The sequence below is a fragment of the Macrotis lagotis genome, chromosome 4 (genome assembly GCF_037893015.1).
Source record: "Macrotis lagotis isolate mMagLag1 chromosome 4, bilby.v1.9.chrom.fasta, whole genome shotgun sequence".
NCBI classification, from domain to species: domain Eukaryota; kingdom Metazoa; phylum Chordata; class Mammalia; order Peramelemorphia; family Peramelidae; genus Macrotis; species Macrotis lagotis.
Genome location: NC_133661.1, coordinates 241,338,952 through 241,355,614, shown reverse-complemented (window position 1 = coordinate 241,355,614; position 16,663 = coordinate 241,338,952). Strand labels below are relative to the sequence as shown.

General features: G+C 33.7%; 1 protein-coding gene across 11 annotated transcripts in view; it reads right to left on the bottom strand.

Annotated features, from left to right (window-relative positions):
- CEP128 (centrosomal protein 128) overlaps window positions 1-16,663 on the bottom strand; it is a 541,441-nt gene that overhangs the window by 53,316 nt on the left and 471,462 nt on the right. For all 11 annotated transcript variants that reach the window (XM_074235602.1, XM_074235601.1, XM_074235600.1 and 8 more), the window contains one exon: window positions 1,977-2,054. In XM_074235602.1, the coding sequence (XP_074091703.1) occupies window positions 1,977-2,054 (78 nt within the window). The remainder of the gene's footprint in view (window positions 1-1,976; window positions 2,055-16,663) is intronic.

Below are 16,663 nucleotides of genomic sequence, written 5' to 3'. Positions count from 1 at the left end.
ATTAGGCTATCTGGGCATTGTATGTATATAACTTTTAGAATAAAGATCATGTAGTGTACTTTAGAACCCTCTAGCTCAAAACTGGAGAAACTGGGTGGTGCAGTGGAGAAAATGCTGGGCCTAGAGTCAGGAAAACTCATCTTCCTGAATTCCAATCTGGCCTAAGACACTAGTTGTGTGATCCTGGAAAGTCACTTAACCCTGTCTCCTTCAATTTCCTTGTCTGTAATAAGAGTTGGAGAAGGAAACCACTCCATTGTCTTTGCTAAGAAAACCCAAAATAGGGTAACAAAGAGTTGGACATGACTGAAAAACAACTGAACAACAACAAAAACTCAAAGCTTCTAACTCTATTGGCTGAAATTAGAAAATTAGAAGACTAATCCTGAATAATATGTTCTACAATATTATAGACTGAGCAATGCTTTTATGTGAACATTTCTGTATAAATTAATAAAACATTCTTGTAGACAGTAACTTCCCATAAGCAATTCTCAGTAATAATTGTTGGCAATAATATGACATATCTGTACAACTATCTATCTATCTATCTATCTACCCATCTATCTATCTACATATCTAAAAACATCTAACACTGAAATACTATGGGTCTCCAAAACCTTGCCTGGTTGGTTGTATCAAAACCATTTTCTAATGCTTAAGAAGGGGAAAAGGGGAGAAATATAGTTCTAACAAGCTCTCTGGGCAGGCAGGAGTTAGGTTGAAAATAAATCTTTACTAAAAATTATTTTACAAGAATTTTTATTTTTAAGATTTATAATCAAAATAGGAAAACCATAAGTATCTGATTTAAAACTGTGATTTAATGCTATTCTTTAACAGAATAGATTTCTGTGTAAGGTGTTATCACCCAAGATCCCGTTCAAAGTGGTTAGTTCCTGAAATACCAAAAGGTTTGATCTTAAGGTTGTTTCACTATAGCATGATCCTTGAACACAGTTTTATATTTGAATTCTGATATTTTTACAAGAGAGTGTTTGGGCTTATTTCTTTTCTACGGTGGCCACAAATACTTGATCAGAGTTAAAGAATCCTTAAACAATGCCATTCTGTTTTGATTGGTTATGCTTACAACAGTAAAAGATGCCAAATAAAATATTATCCTTCATTGTGAATCTCAGCAACACCCATTACCAAGTCATCACAAAACAGCTATGGTTGCATATGTAGACATATGACTAAAAAGAAATTGTATAAACTGGGAGCTTAAGGATGATTGACAGGATTATCCTCTTTACATCATTCTATTTTAATTATCTTTTAACCAATTTTAATAGGTAAATATACACAAATAATTTACTTCACAATTAAAAGCTTTGTGGTCAAAGTCTTATCAAAAATGGCATGGGACATATGAAATCCTGGGTCCTAAGTGCATCTTATTTCACATAGCATACTACAGGGAAATCCTAAATATCAGATAACTAAAACAAAGATTAGCTTGCCTATCTTTAATTAAAAATGTCAACTTGGAATTTACCAACAGTATTCAAAAAGTTACCTGCTGTTAATAATAGCTTGTAACCACCTCCTTCTATCTGGGCCTAGAGAATTCTCACTGTATCTGATCCTGAAAGCTAAAACAACTTTTGTGGCTATACATACATACACTTTATATTATATATATATATATATATATATATATATATATATGCATATATATATGTATATATATGCGTGTGTGTGTGCACATGCACCCATATACAAGGCCTATTTTATTAAAATTCATAATTCCTATGTCTATGAATGTCTAAAAAAAAAACCTTAATAAGAAGCATAGTTAACGTGTGAGTACTGTTGGCTAAATTTCATTATCTCTATTCCCAAGGTCTCTTGGCTCCTCCCTCTCCTCCACATCCTTCTATCCCTCCCCATATCTGTTCTGCACATCAGGAAGATGTCAAGAATTTTTATCTGAGTAAAAGACTGAAAGAGACAAGCCAAAACTCTCTTACTCCAAAGGCTTTGAAATCTTTCAGGAGGCTCAGTTTTTCTGGAACAGACTCCAGATGGTCCAAGGCCACTTGGGTACTCTGAAAAATAAAACGTAAGGAAACCAAACATAAAAATTTGATAAATACTTTTCAAGTCCCAAATATCAGCTTTACCATTGTCAATAAATGATGTATTCTGTTATAATCAGACTGGTAGATAAGAAGTGCTTTAGAAATAATCATTATCCCTACATATATTATGTATAGTTATTCTTTTAACCAGAAAAAAAACTTCCTTTCTTTCAGGTTCCTAATGAATTTATATGACTATCATATAGTCCTTCTTTTAGCTCATATGCCATAACAAAATTTATAGAGCATTTCTTTTAAATATTAATTTACAAACCCGTAATCATGGGTGGCCAACATATATAAACCAAAAGCTATCCTTGAAAAAGAGAGGAGATTGCAGTTACTCATTTCTAGAGATCGTTACAGGTTCTTTAAGTACCAATTGTTGCCTAGAAAGAGATCAAGGGTTTTCTTTTGTTTGGTTGTCAATAATATGATAGAAACAAAAAAAAAAATCAGAAAAAAGAAACATTTCCAAAATAAAAGGCGTAGGAATTAGGTAACTGTTAAAATCGGTGGTAGTACATAAAGTCTTCCATTTTTCACAGAATTAGGGTTCAAATTTCACAAATTTCTGAATGATTTGGAAAAAAAATTACCTGAAAGTCATTTCAAAGATAATGTAAAACAACAATTAGGATTTACTTTAAAATTTCTCAATAAATAATTATCAGCACCAAAAAAGTCATCATCTTGAAATTATTATATCAACTCCCTAGGAATAAAAATGGATAATTAGGTAAGTGATAATCTAATCTGTAAAAAGACATTTATTTCATATTAAACATGAAGCAGCACTCTAAACTGGATAGTATGCTGGAATTGGAATTAAGACCAGAATTCAAATACTGACAGTGATTCTGGGCAAATCATTTATCCTTTCTTACCCCCAGTTTATTGATCTGTAAAATGGAGATAACGGAACCTAACTTCCAGGATTATGGTGTGAATCAAGCTTAATAATATATGTAAAATGCTTTGCAAACTTTAAAATACTATGTGAGTATTAGATATTAGCCATTATGTTATGGCTCATTCACAAATAATCAAATGGCTCTTACCCAAAGGCTCCTTCCCAAACTCTTGAAAGAATTCCCTTTTGGAGGTTAAATCTTTTATTTATTCTAATGAATTCAAATCTGAGGGAAAATGACACATGTATTACTAATAATGCTATTCCAACTGTTTGGAAATGCATTAATTTCTGGATTTTCACAGATTCTTATCTATTGGGCAAATTCCTGAATGTGCATTGTCACATAAAATACAAATGAGTAAGGTTAAACTGTTTTGAATACAACAGTAATGTTATGTATGCTATATTTAGATGATTCATAAAAACTGTGGTTTTTTAAGTATGTTTACATGTGAATGATGCAATTATATATGAATTTGAAAAGAGAAATGAAGTAGTTAATAATATGGTCCTCATAAATGGAGGAGTCCTATATCTTGAAAGTAACTGAAATCCTTTTCTTCATCCTACTCTTTCTCCCTAGCACAAAAGTGATTTTGAACTAAGTAAGTATTGCAGAATGAATCAAGGTCTTCTTTTACTCGGAATAATGGAAAAATAACCTTGGCCTTTTCTCTCCTATAATCACTATACATCTTAAGCATATTTTTCTAAAACATTTTTAGGTCAATGGATAACAGAATATATGTTTATTTAATCATTGTTTCTATATACTTCTGTTTGTGTGTTTGTATATATGATATTTTGTTTTGGGGTTTAAGTAGTTGCATTTTCTAGTGAACCTTAAAAACCTCTCCATCCCTTTTCTATTAAACCTAATTATTTCTCTGTCTCTACAACTGACTTTCAGACTTGCTATTTGTTTCAGATGTCACAGTCACCCAACCTTTCTTATACCCCTATCTCCCTCACATATTCTTCACTGCAGTAACAATGATTGCCTTGCTGTTCCTTGAATACACACTCCACCTCCCTCCCCCTTCTTCCTTCCTTCCTTCCTCCCTCCCTCCCTCCCTTCTTCCTTCCTTCCTTCCTTCCTTCCTTCCTTCCTTCCCATGCAAAGCTTTATGAATCTATGTATCATTCTTGCACAGGGACTAGTTTATAATCTCTTCTGTACCATTCCAATTTCAGTATATACACTACTGAAGTAGCAGGACTTTGGCACTTTCACTAGCTATCCCCCTTTCCTGAAATGCTCTCTCTCCTCATCTCTGTTTCCTGGTTTCCAACAAGTCCAAGCTAAAGTCCCACCTTCTAAAGGAAGCCTTTCCCAATTGCTCTTAATTCCAGTGCTCTTCCTCTATGGACCATTTCTAATTTGTTCTGTAGAGAGTTTACTGATATATTGTTTTTGCTTGTTGTCTCCCTCATTAGACTGTGAGCTCATTGAGAACAGGTCGTCTTTTACTTTTCATTGTACACACAGGTTAGGCATGAAATAATTTTTTTTGACTGGCTGAATATTCTAAGTGTTTCCGCATTTTCAAAACTAGTACTAATATGTCTTTAATCATTCCTCTATTTTTTAATCAATCTGCGCATTGTTTAGAAGTACATCACCAGATGCTACCACAGACACAAATACAACATACACACACACACACACACACACACATATGTATATATATATATATATATATATATATATATATATGGTGAGCTGAAAATACACACACACACATATATGTGTATATATGTGTGTGTGTGTGTGTGTGTGTGTGTGTGTGTGTGTGTGTGTGTGTGTATTTTCAGACTCAGAACTTACCATTTGCTCTTGGAGAAAATTTGCTTTCCAATATATTTTAGAATGTTTATACAACTTTGGCCTATAATCTGAGGTCAGACATTTAAGTCCTACATTCTAATTTTTAAATGAAAGTTTGGGGTCATGGGATCTTGGGCTAAGTTTATGGCTATATCTGTATCAATCCATCTATCTATTTATCTATCTATCTACCCATCCATCTTTCCTTTCTTTAAGGAGCTTCCCTTTGAGCCAAGGACACTGGGCAAATAGAAACACAAAAGGCAAATGAGCACATAAAATAAAGGATTAACTGTAAATTAATTTGAGTAAAATATATACATAAATGCCAGGGCATCCAAGTAAATGGCAAAATACCAGGCAGGAGCATAGAAGACAGGACTAACTAGGGTATATCAGCATAATTGCAATGAAAAGTTGTTCCAAGGGAATCTAATCTCAAAGCTCACCATCACAAATATCTCTTGAAACAAATTTGTTTTTCAATGATATTTTTAGGGTGTTTAACTAATACAACTCTGGTCTATAACCTGAGGGCAGACACATTTAAATCATAAACTTTAATTTTAATTAAAGTTTGGCAAGGGGTCTTGGGTTGAGTTAAAGTTTTGATCAGACCTCGTGCAAGTTTCAGGTTTACCTTTTCCCTAAAGCAAAAAGTGCTCCAGAAAAAATATCCATTAGGAACTAAGTAAAGTCTGAAATCAGTGAGTCGTTGAAATTCACAGGTGCTCTGATGATTTGTATATATTAGCTCACCTGGCAAGCTTCCTAATGCAGATTCAGAGAACACAGTAAAACTAGACATGGGTATATTTCTATAAACTCTTCTGCTGATAGTTGCTTAAAGATTCTCTGGAAATAACCAAAAAAACAGCTAAGAAATTCATTTCAAGAAAATCCTAAGAAAAGGCAAGTACATGTCTTTAAAAATATTCTAGGAATAGACTAGCCCCATAATCCACAAGTACGTTTAAAGGTTTATTTGAGATATTTCTCTTTCACATACTATTACAAGACAACTTCTCATTAAAACTGAAAATAAAGAAAAGGACTGGACAAATGGACTTTTGCCCCATAATATTTGGTTAATGTAACTACTCAGATGTTCTAAGAGGTGAAGTTCCCAGATTAGAAGAAAAGGAAACAAAAATATCCAATTCTGAACTTTCTGGATTTAAAACAGGAAATAAGGTTCCAAATTTAGTGCTTTAAAAAAATATAGTGATGAAGTCCACACTGTTACATATTTGGTAGAGAAAATGGCATTAAAATGAGGGCTTTTATATGCTTGGGGTGGAGGACTTCATGGACTAGAACATTAAACAGGATTCTTATATTACTCATGCTTTCAGAGAGGCGTTGGTCCAGATGACCTCTGGGAGCCCTTTCTATTCAGAAATTCTTTGAAAAAGAATTTCTTTTCATATTAAGTTTTGATCTGGAGTCAACATGAACCCAGAGGAAAATAAGTAGCTGGAAACAGATATATAACAATCCATGGAGATCTATACTCAATCTATACAAAATCTCATTGATCTTTACCTACCTATGAAGGCACAGTTAACATCTAACTGCAATTGAGTATCAAAAATCTAATAAAGTGATGACTTCTGGAATTGCATTTCTTACTTGACCTCACTGAGGATATTAAAGTCCTCTTCTTTATAGAAAAGAATGTCATTACAGCACTAAATGGGCAGTTATGTGTGGCACAGAGGATAGAATGAAGGACCTGGACTCATCGTCCTGAGTTGAAATCTGCTATTAGACACATTAGACACTAGCTGGGTGGGCCTGGGCAAGTTACTTAACCCTGTTTAGCTCAGTTCTGCATCTGTAAAATGAAGAGGAAATAGCAAACCACACTAATATCTTTGATCAAAATCCCCAAATGGGGTTAATGTAAAATGAGACATGACTGAAAAATAACTGAACAATTAACAACATTAAGCATGGGGGACCTGCCACCTGACCTCTTAAAAGCAATTTTTATTCACCAGAGGAAACAAAATTCAAAAATCTTCTTAGAATAGTCATTTAAAGATCTTTTGTTCTCTGTTTTTTATATTCTTATCTTTTGTATTTTTTAAAAAAATAAAACATAGGCTTATTTTATAATAGCACAATTTTAATTATACCCAACCTGTAGTTATCTCTTCACTAAGTGTGCTCTTTAGCCAAATGTTTTTTTCATATTCATCCGTGACAAGGAGAATCCATATTCTAAAATTATTGTTAGTCATGCTTAAGAAGCAGTCTCAAATGATGATAATAATGATGAATGCCATTTATACTGCACTCTAAGATTTGAAAAGGATTTGATATGCATTCTCTTATTCCATTCTCATAATGCCCCTGTGAGTTAACAGGAACACTTACAGAATATTCCAGAAGTCTTAGGGATGTTTTAAACTATTAAAACTAATTATTGTCACCATTTTACAAATTATAATCTCCATTCTATAGATGAGAAAACTGAAGCTCAAAGAGGTTAAGAGACTTGTCTAGGGTCACACAACTACTGAATTTCTAAAGTTAGAGTCAAACCAATGTCTTTCTGACTCCAAGTTCATCACTTTACATAATAAGCCATGCTACCATTACCCCAATAGTTAAGAACATCCCTGGTGATGTTTGGTGATCTTTCTATTAGGTTTCATTAGATAAGTATAGCAACTGGAAAAAAAAATGAATGCTTCAAAAAAGTTAGCCCTTTCACCATTTATTTACTCCATATTACTTAATTCTTGGTAATACAGGCACACCATTTCCATTGAGTCTTAAATTACTGTAGGAATACATAGCAACTCACTAAGTATCTCCAAGTAGGCAGATAATGGCTACTTCTGGACTGCTCTAGCCTAATTTAGTTAGTGTATATTTTAGCATTACATTAAAATTTGAGAAGGATTTGTTATTTTTACTTTATTTTTAAAGGCAAAGATGATCTAGGAGGTAGGCATATCTATCAGCAATGGCAGAAAAGCAGCTTCCAGCCTCATTATTTTACAGTTGTCAACATAAACTGAATTGTTATAGAACTCAACAAGTGCAGAGGGGGACATAACATGATTTTTCCCTTAGACTTTTCTGGTGCCCAGATGGTAGCAAAGTGAATAAATATGACATAACAATGTAAAAAATGACAGCTTGGAATTAGGGGGAGGTATACTGGAAATCTTTGATTTTTCTGCCTTTTGTATAGCAAGTCAAAATAATCACCATGATCAAGGATATTTCTGGGTAATACACTGCTTTTTGCCAAAGGAGAAATATTCATATATTTCATTTTCTATTACTACATCACGATACTCAGTGATACTGAAATCAACTATGTCCAGAGGTTTAAGTCTGAGAAGAAAAGTCAAGGGTTTATTCATTTTTTAAAAAATTGCATATTTTAAGATACTATGCAGATATTAAGTAAGCAAAGATCTGGACTAGTTTATTTATTTAAGTTTCAAAATCCATTTGAGTTTAATTTGGAGAGAGATCAGTTGCAAAACTTTCCTGACAAATGACGGAAAGGTGGTGAAGGGACCTAAGTAAACACATCTCCAGGGAGGAGAGGGATGAGGTCATTAAGAGAATATACTGTATACCTTTTTAGTTAATGCTGATTTAAGTACAACACAGCTGTATCAGCTCCACGGGGTCTTATTTTCACCAAACTATGCAACACATTTACTGGAATCAAGCCAAGCATTCATAAGGAACAGGTTGGCAAACCAGTATTGTTAGTGCATGTTCCCTAATACTGCTTCAGTGCTCATGATGATTTCTCTCAGTGCTGCCTTTTGTATTTTGGATCTGTGAAAGAAGGGAGATCTAAAGTCTGTCTTCCATTTAGAATATGAGAATAAGAATATGAAGCATGCATATATTTAATGTTTGCTAAAAAGATCTACTAACAAGTTGATAAGGCATCAGAATGTATAAAAAGAATTTCAAACAATAAAACACTGCAATGTAATTTTAGATCAATGTTCAGAAGAAATGTTTACATAATAAAAATGTTCTCCTGAGGACACAAGGTTTCTCATTCAGTCTGCTCCCTCAAAAATGGGACTGAATGTCAAATTTAAGAATGCTTGTCATTCAGAAAATGAGAGGGTTGATAGATGTTCTGTACGCTAAATTTATGATCTTATAATCTAATGAATTAAGCAAGAGAGAGCATGAAACATACCAAGCAAGGAGAAAAGGTTAAATAAAATAGGCCTTCATAGCTGTTATTCAATCCAAAAAACATTTATTAAGCTAACAATGTGTTAAGATACCTTTGGTGATACAAAGACAAAACAAGAGAGCTTTTCCTCACTGAGGAACTTAGCTTCTACTAACGTTTGCATTGTCAAATAACAACAGCAATAATGATGATGATGATAGCAATGAGTTTTTTACAACTCTATTCCTGGTAAAAAGGCTGATTTCTTTAGAACAGTATTCAGTCTTCACTTTATAGTAGGTAAGAAGTCAATCAATAACTATCTTCCCCTTTGTTAATTAACAAACTCATGAAGACAACGGTAAGCATTTTGGAAGACTATTCTGCCCTGGTGTTGCTTAAAAAGTTCAGAAAGGAATAACAATCAGATGGTATTAAGGATGGTAGTCTTGAAGGAGAAATCGGGCAATTTAAGATTGTGCAACCTTCATTGTCTGGTCACCAAGGAAGATTTTCCCTATCCTTTGTTTTTGGATAAATATTTCTGTGTCTTCCTCAGTTCTGAGTGGTCGTTACCATAGGTCTCTACTTATAAAACCCCAGAGAATAAAACTTCATATCTAACCTATATTTTCTGTCGTTTTATTTTAATTCTCTATTTTAAAGATTTACAGTTATTAGGTTCACAGTATATATCTATATCTAAATCTAGATCTATAAGGTGATATGTAGCCAAAACTGAAGGGACTCCTTCCTGTTCAACAAGGGACTGGCATAGAGCAACCCTAAGGTTCTCTTCCAATTCTGTAATCCCATTAAATGATAAATGGATTCAACTATCACCTTAAGTGATAGGCAAATAAATCACAGATCACACATAAATCAGAATTTTAAATTCAAACTGCAATATGAACAATTTCTATTTTCTAATTTTTTAATTTAAATTCTATAATGCATTTTATTTTAATTTAGAATGTTATTTTTAATTTAAAAATAATAGGGTGAAGGGATAGACAAGATGAACACAAAGATGAATTTGAAATATAAGGATATTGTAAGGAGTTTATCCACTTTGAGGGTTCTATACAGTTACTTTAAGAATTTCTTTTGTCTTTCTAATTTTTCTCTACTTGTCTCCTCTAAGAGAAGATAGAGTAACAGGAAGGAAATTTCTCTCTTTCTGTAGAGGGCACCACCATTTTTGTAGATACTTCCAAGTCAGTTACTTCAAAGACACTGAGACAAAGAAGCAGGACAGTGACTAGTGCACTGGATATTTAAATTCTGCCTTACATACTTACCAGCTAGGTTACCCAATAAAAGTCACTTAAAATCTCCCCTAATCTCACCTTCCTTAACTATAAAACAGAAATAGCAATAGCACGTATCTCATAGGTGATTATCTAATATACTTTACACAACTTATAATACTATTTTAATGCTAGTTATTGTTATCCCCTTGAGAAGGGAAGGGGAAAAATAAGAAGGGAGGGGGAGAAAAGGGAAGAGAAGGGAAGAGTGAAGAGAAGAAGGAAAGGAGGGAAAGAAAGGGGGAAGGGAAGAGAAGAGAAGAGGGAATGGAAGGATAGGGAAAGGAAGGGAGATGCTTTAATTTATACTGCAGGTCCACTAGCTTTTTATTTGGTGTTGGATAGTATGTTTTATTATGAGTTAATTGTTACGTGGTTTCAAGTCTTTAAAGAATATTGCCATTGTAAAATTTTTTTTCTCCTGTTCTGTTTACTCCACTTTAAATCAACACATATAAATCTGTCCAGTTTTTTTCTGAAACCATCTTTTTCATCATTTCTTAAAGTAAAAGTGTTTCATGACATTAATATTCCATAACTTATTTTCAGTCATTCCTCATTTGATGGACATTCTTTCAATTTTTTCAATTTACAATTCTTTGCCAAAAGAGTTTGTTCTCTCTCTCTCTCTCTCTCTCTCTCTCTCTCTCTCTCTCTCTCTCTCTCTCACACACGTTTGTGTGTGTGTGTGTGTGTGTGTGTGTGTGTGTGTGTGTGTGAAGCACTACATATACTTTTCTACTTCTCTTTCTTTGATCTCTCTGGAATATATACTTAGGAGCAGTATTGCTGAGCCAAAGGGTATGCCTAATTTAATTTTGGGATATAGTTTCAAATTCCTTTCCAGAATGATTGAACTAGTTCATAGATCCTCTAAGAGTACAAAGTAGAGTACCTGTTTCTCCATATTCAATCCTCCAGCATTTGTCATTTTTTTGGTCATTTTGCCCAAACTGATGGGTATGAGGCAGTACCTCAGAGTTGTTTTAACTTACAAATATTTATTAATAATCTAAGAGTGTTTTTCATATAGCAATTGGTGGCTTGGATTTCTTCTTCTGAAAACTATCTATTTAAATATATTTTTTGACCATTTACAACTGGATTAACAAGTCCCAAAAGAAAACTCATCCCCCACCTTCTTTCTAATTTCCTTATCTCTAATGAAGTAACTACCAACCATCCTTCTACCCTCTCAACTTTTCTCTCTTTCTCAACCTCTTTATTGTATCAGGTGCCCAGCCTTGTCTATTCTACTTCTATAATTTCTTGGATCCATTCCCTTCGCTATAGTTAAACCACAACCACTCTAGTTCAGATTCTTCTCACCTCTTTCTTGCTAATAGTTCTACCTAAAATCACCAACCCTTCCTACAATACATCCTCCAAATAGTTGCTGAAGGGATAGTCCCAGGGTACAAGTCTGACCATATCATTCCCCTGCTTAAAAAAGTTCCAGGGACTACCTATTGCCTCAGGAAAATTACAAACTTCTTTGGAATTAAAAGACCTTTATAATTCTGCTCCAGTCTCTACACATGCTCTCCCTCATTCCCACTTCCATTTTCTCTAAGTCACAGTCAAACTATTGTAATTTCTGTTCTCCTGTCTGCTTTTACAGAAAACTGCCCCCAAACTCAGAAGAATTACCCTTACTTCCACCTCCTAGAATAAATCAATCCCTAGCTTCCTTTTAACAAAATCTTATTTGAAGCTTTTCCTAATCATTTTAGCTGCTGTTACTTTGTATTTACTTTATTTTGTACATCTTCGTATGTGTTTGTGTGTCTCCTGAAAGAATATAAGTTCCTTGAATGCAAGGATTGCTTTATTTTTTTTTCAGTATTTTCAGTATTCATTACAAATAGTAGAGTAATAAATGCTTTATTTATTGTTTGAAATATAAAGTATTGTTATTCTTGCTGTATATGTTTAAAATATTGTTGTGGGATGTATTACACCATGGGTTCAAGGGTTAAAATGAGAGTATATTGATGACATTAATTTTTTAAGGGGGTAGTTGGCACAGTGGAGAAAGAGCTAGGACTAGAATCAGGAAGACAAGTTTAAATTTGTCCTCTTATTAATTATGAAACCCTGTTATTTAGTCTCTGTTTCAGCTTCAACCATAAAATAGAAACAATAATATCTTTTATTTGTTGTTGTATTGTTTAGTCATTTTATTTTTTGTCCAGCTAGATCACTAAATAGGTTTGCCATTTCCTTCCTCACTGGGTAACTTCACAAAGTTTTTGAGGTTAGATTTGAATTCAGGTCTTACTGATTGTAATTCCAGCACTTTGTCTACTGCACCCCAATAGCACCTACCTCCCAGGATTCTCTTTTTTTTAAGTTTTTGCAAGGCAAATGGGGTTAAGTGGCTTGCCCAAGGCCACAAAGCTAGGTAATTATCATGAGACTGGATTTGAACCCAGGTACTCCTGAGTGCAGGACCAGTGCTCTATCCACTGCACCACCTAGCTGCCCCCTCCCAGGATTATCTTGAGAAATAAATGAGATAATGTTTGAAAAGCACTTGTGACAGTGTCTGGTATGTGATACATTCTTTACAAATGTTGCCTATGGTTATTATTAATACAGGAAGGCCTAAAACTTGCATTTCATTAATTTTGTTAATTTATTACCTGCATTTTAAAATAAAATCACTAAACCTTCTGAAGTCTGAAGAAAATTCAAAGATAGGGCATTATGTTTCAGTGACAATTATAGCAGAGGGTAGATCCTTTAACTCTAATATTTAGGAAAACAAAAAAGTTATCATCTGTTATCTCAATTGCTCTGCAACAATTAAGACTCTTTTCTCTTCCTCTCATTTTAAATTTAACTGGCTGACAAATTCCTGTCATCCAGTTCTCTTTCTAAGACTTGTTCATTATGGTATTCTTTAATGATCTAAGGGAGACAACTAAATCTTTCCTGCCTTAAGTTATCTATCTTAGCTCCAGTCCAGCCAAGAGTTAGTACTTATGTATTTTCTGTGTTCCTGGAAAGGGTTTATTGACTGTAAAACTACCAAGATAGTATTACTGTGCTCATCAAATTTTTTTTGCATGATAATATTGTATAGAGCATTCATGTAGGAGTTCAGAGTTCTAGATTTAGTCTCTTTCTTGCCACTAACTAGCTGTGCAAACTTTGGGCATATAAATCTTTCTGGACTTGAGTTTCCTTATCTACCAAATGCAGGGTTTAGATTATATCTCAGGTCTTTTACTTCTTTAACATTGAACATATAACAATTTCCCTAACCCTCAACATGTGATGAGTGACTTGGTTTATTATTTTTCCCTCACCACAGGCTGTGACTGGGATTTGTCTGCATTCAAAAAGTGTATGAAAGAGACAACAGTTTTCCTGAAGAGAAAGTTAACTGTAGGAAAACAAATAAAGGGAGCCTGATGACTAGCAATACTTAAGAGCACTGACATGGGGCAGAAAAATTGTTCTCCTGCCTTAGGAAGGACAGCAAAGCTATTGATTTTAGAAGGAAAAATAATAACAAAATGAAGGCTATATTTGTTTTCTTGGGTGAGGGCCATGTCAAATTAAAAATGCTATTTATATGTCATTTTGTGTCTCTGAAAGAAGCATTTCTAAATAGAGGCACAGAGCATCCTGTTGATTTTTTCCCCTGGCTTACACTTCAGTTAAGACAGGCACGCTTTCACTCTGTCCCCTCTCCTCTTCTCCTTCTGTTCCATCTTCCATCCATGCCCAGACCTACAACTAGAAGTTAGTTTAGAACTCCAAAGGTGCCAAGCTCCTTTGGAATGCTTGCCTATCATCATACTATAGCAATCTTCCAAAGATAAGATATTAAAAATAAGAGATCATAAATATGAGGTGACAGATACTGAGACAATGAATTCGAAACTTGGCCAGTTCCAAAATAGGCAAGTCATATCTCCTCATTCCTCTATAGAAGTGGTGGGGTCTGGAATGTGTGTGAAGTACCATAAAATAGCTTTAGATTTTTTCAATGAATTGATCAGTTTCCCTAATTTCTTTTCTTTTCTTCATTCCTTTTTGAAAATGTTTTTCTACAAGGAATGGATGGCTCTTTGGAAATAGGGAAGGTGAGACATTCAGGGAGAAACCTAGGAAATGTGAAAACAAAAGATATAAAAACATCTAAGAATTAAAAAAAGAAAAAATCATGGCATATGTGTGGTAGAAAATGTTTTCCAAGTATATATAAAATTTATTTATAAAAGAAAACTAGGAAAGCAAGAATGAGAGGAAGGCACAGGAAACTGAAGTGTTAAACACACTAATGACTAAGTTACAGAAAGGAACATGAGGAATAAAAGCTTAGTTGACCCATAAAGAAAATATGAGCAAAAATAGTTTGTCATGTATAATTACTCTTTGCTGTGGATTAAGTATCATATTTGTATCACTAAGAGCCCTGCCTGCTCTTCTTTATTAAAAGACATAGGTTTAGCCATGCAGAACAAAAATAGTCAAAAGGATGGTGGGAACACCTGACACAGGGTGCAATTAAGTACTGCTAATTATTTCTCAGAAACCAGCAAATGATGTGCCATAATGCGAACTCGTAATCCTGAAGAGAGCAATCATATCTGTCTGCTCATTATTTAACAGGGAACAGAGGGTACTGATATAGCACACTGATAAAAACTGATAAATGCAAGAAACACCAGTTTTCCTGCCTGAGATAGGATTCGTGTTAATTTACTTAAAAGCATGCTGTTTTATGTAGTGAAGACTATAAATCTCTTGTGTCTTGAAATGAAGGATTATTTACTTTAAGAGATGTTCTCTGTTGCCTCAATGAGAATGATAAAAACAAATTACTCATTTTCCATTACTCTATACCCAGCACTTTGATGTTGAAAGTGCATGTGAACAGTTAATCCTCCTATGTATGAGTTCCCAGTGATTGGCAGTTAGTACAGTGTTGTCCTGAGGAAGAGATTGAAATAAAAATCAGGCAATGTATTTTATTTTTATCATTGTGGCTTTGAGACCAAATGTAAAAATAAATCAAATCAACTCTGTATATACACTGAAAGTTTGGTTTCATATTTAATAACTTTTAACAAGCAAAACATACTTCGGGAGGTTTTAGAACAGTACTTCTTTCTTTTCTACGACAGCTTAAATAAATTCTCATCAGTAAAATGGAAGAATTTTTTAACTATAGAAAATATAAGTTCTTGTTCAGGAATCACCACTGAAGGGTTATATTCAGATATTGAAAATACACACAATATAAAGTGCCAGTGATACATTTTTGTAGGCAGTTACTTATAGCCTCATCTCTAAGTAATGTGAAAGGTGACCTGTATTTTTAAAAAATATGAACTGTTGGGTTATGTACTGAATAAATAGTAGAGGTTGAGAGGCATTCAGATCATAAATTATTTTAAGTGTGGATATGTGTGTGTATTTGGGTGAGTGTGTGTATATATCTATCTATATCTATATGCATACTTTTAAGTAAAGTCTGTCAGTTCAGCAATTACCCTTTATTTGAGAATGACTATGAAAAGGAGTAGGTGAAATAAAATAGTTGACAAAGGGATTCAATCCTCAAGATCATCTAACATTTGTAACAATCAATTGTTTTTTCCCTGCAATTTAAATTGCTAGAAAGTTTTGCTAAGTAGAAACCATGCACTCATCCAAAGGGACAACAATGAAGCTTTGTGGCCTCACTGTTGGCCTGAAACTGAGCTGGCCCTTGCCAAAACAATTTAGAACTTTGAACTTGGACACTCAGGCATTTTAACAAATTCAGTAAAATGGAAGCTTCTGCAGGCTTTATTAGACACAAAGAAATTTGAAGTGGCCAAAAACCACATGACTTTGGGCATTAAAAAGAATTGTACAGAAAACACTAGAAAGCATGTAATACTCAGTACTTAAAGTCAGACAAGATTTCACAAAATCTTAACTTTGAGAATTATCAGTCAGGATATATGTCTGAGCTGGCACAAAATATTCTTTAATAATGCATCCCCATAATAATTACAAGATACTATTGATATAAGGCATAGAACAACAGATGAGAAAGAAGTGTTGATAAATTCTGGTTAGTCCATGATCATTCCTAAATGGGTCAATGCCCTCAAGTATTTCAGTATCTTTGTATTTCTTTATTCCTGGATGATTCATTCATTCAATATTTATTGAATACTTACTTTGTGCAAGATAAATCCATAATACACTATTAAAAAAGTCCTATTAAATTATCACTAATTTTTATGATGACATTCATAAAAGCAGTTTAAAAATATCCACTGGATGAATAAATGAAAATAAATTATTTGCCTGAGTGAGCAATATGCTATAGTTGACTCTCAA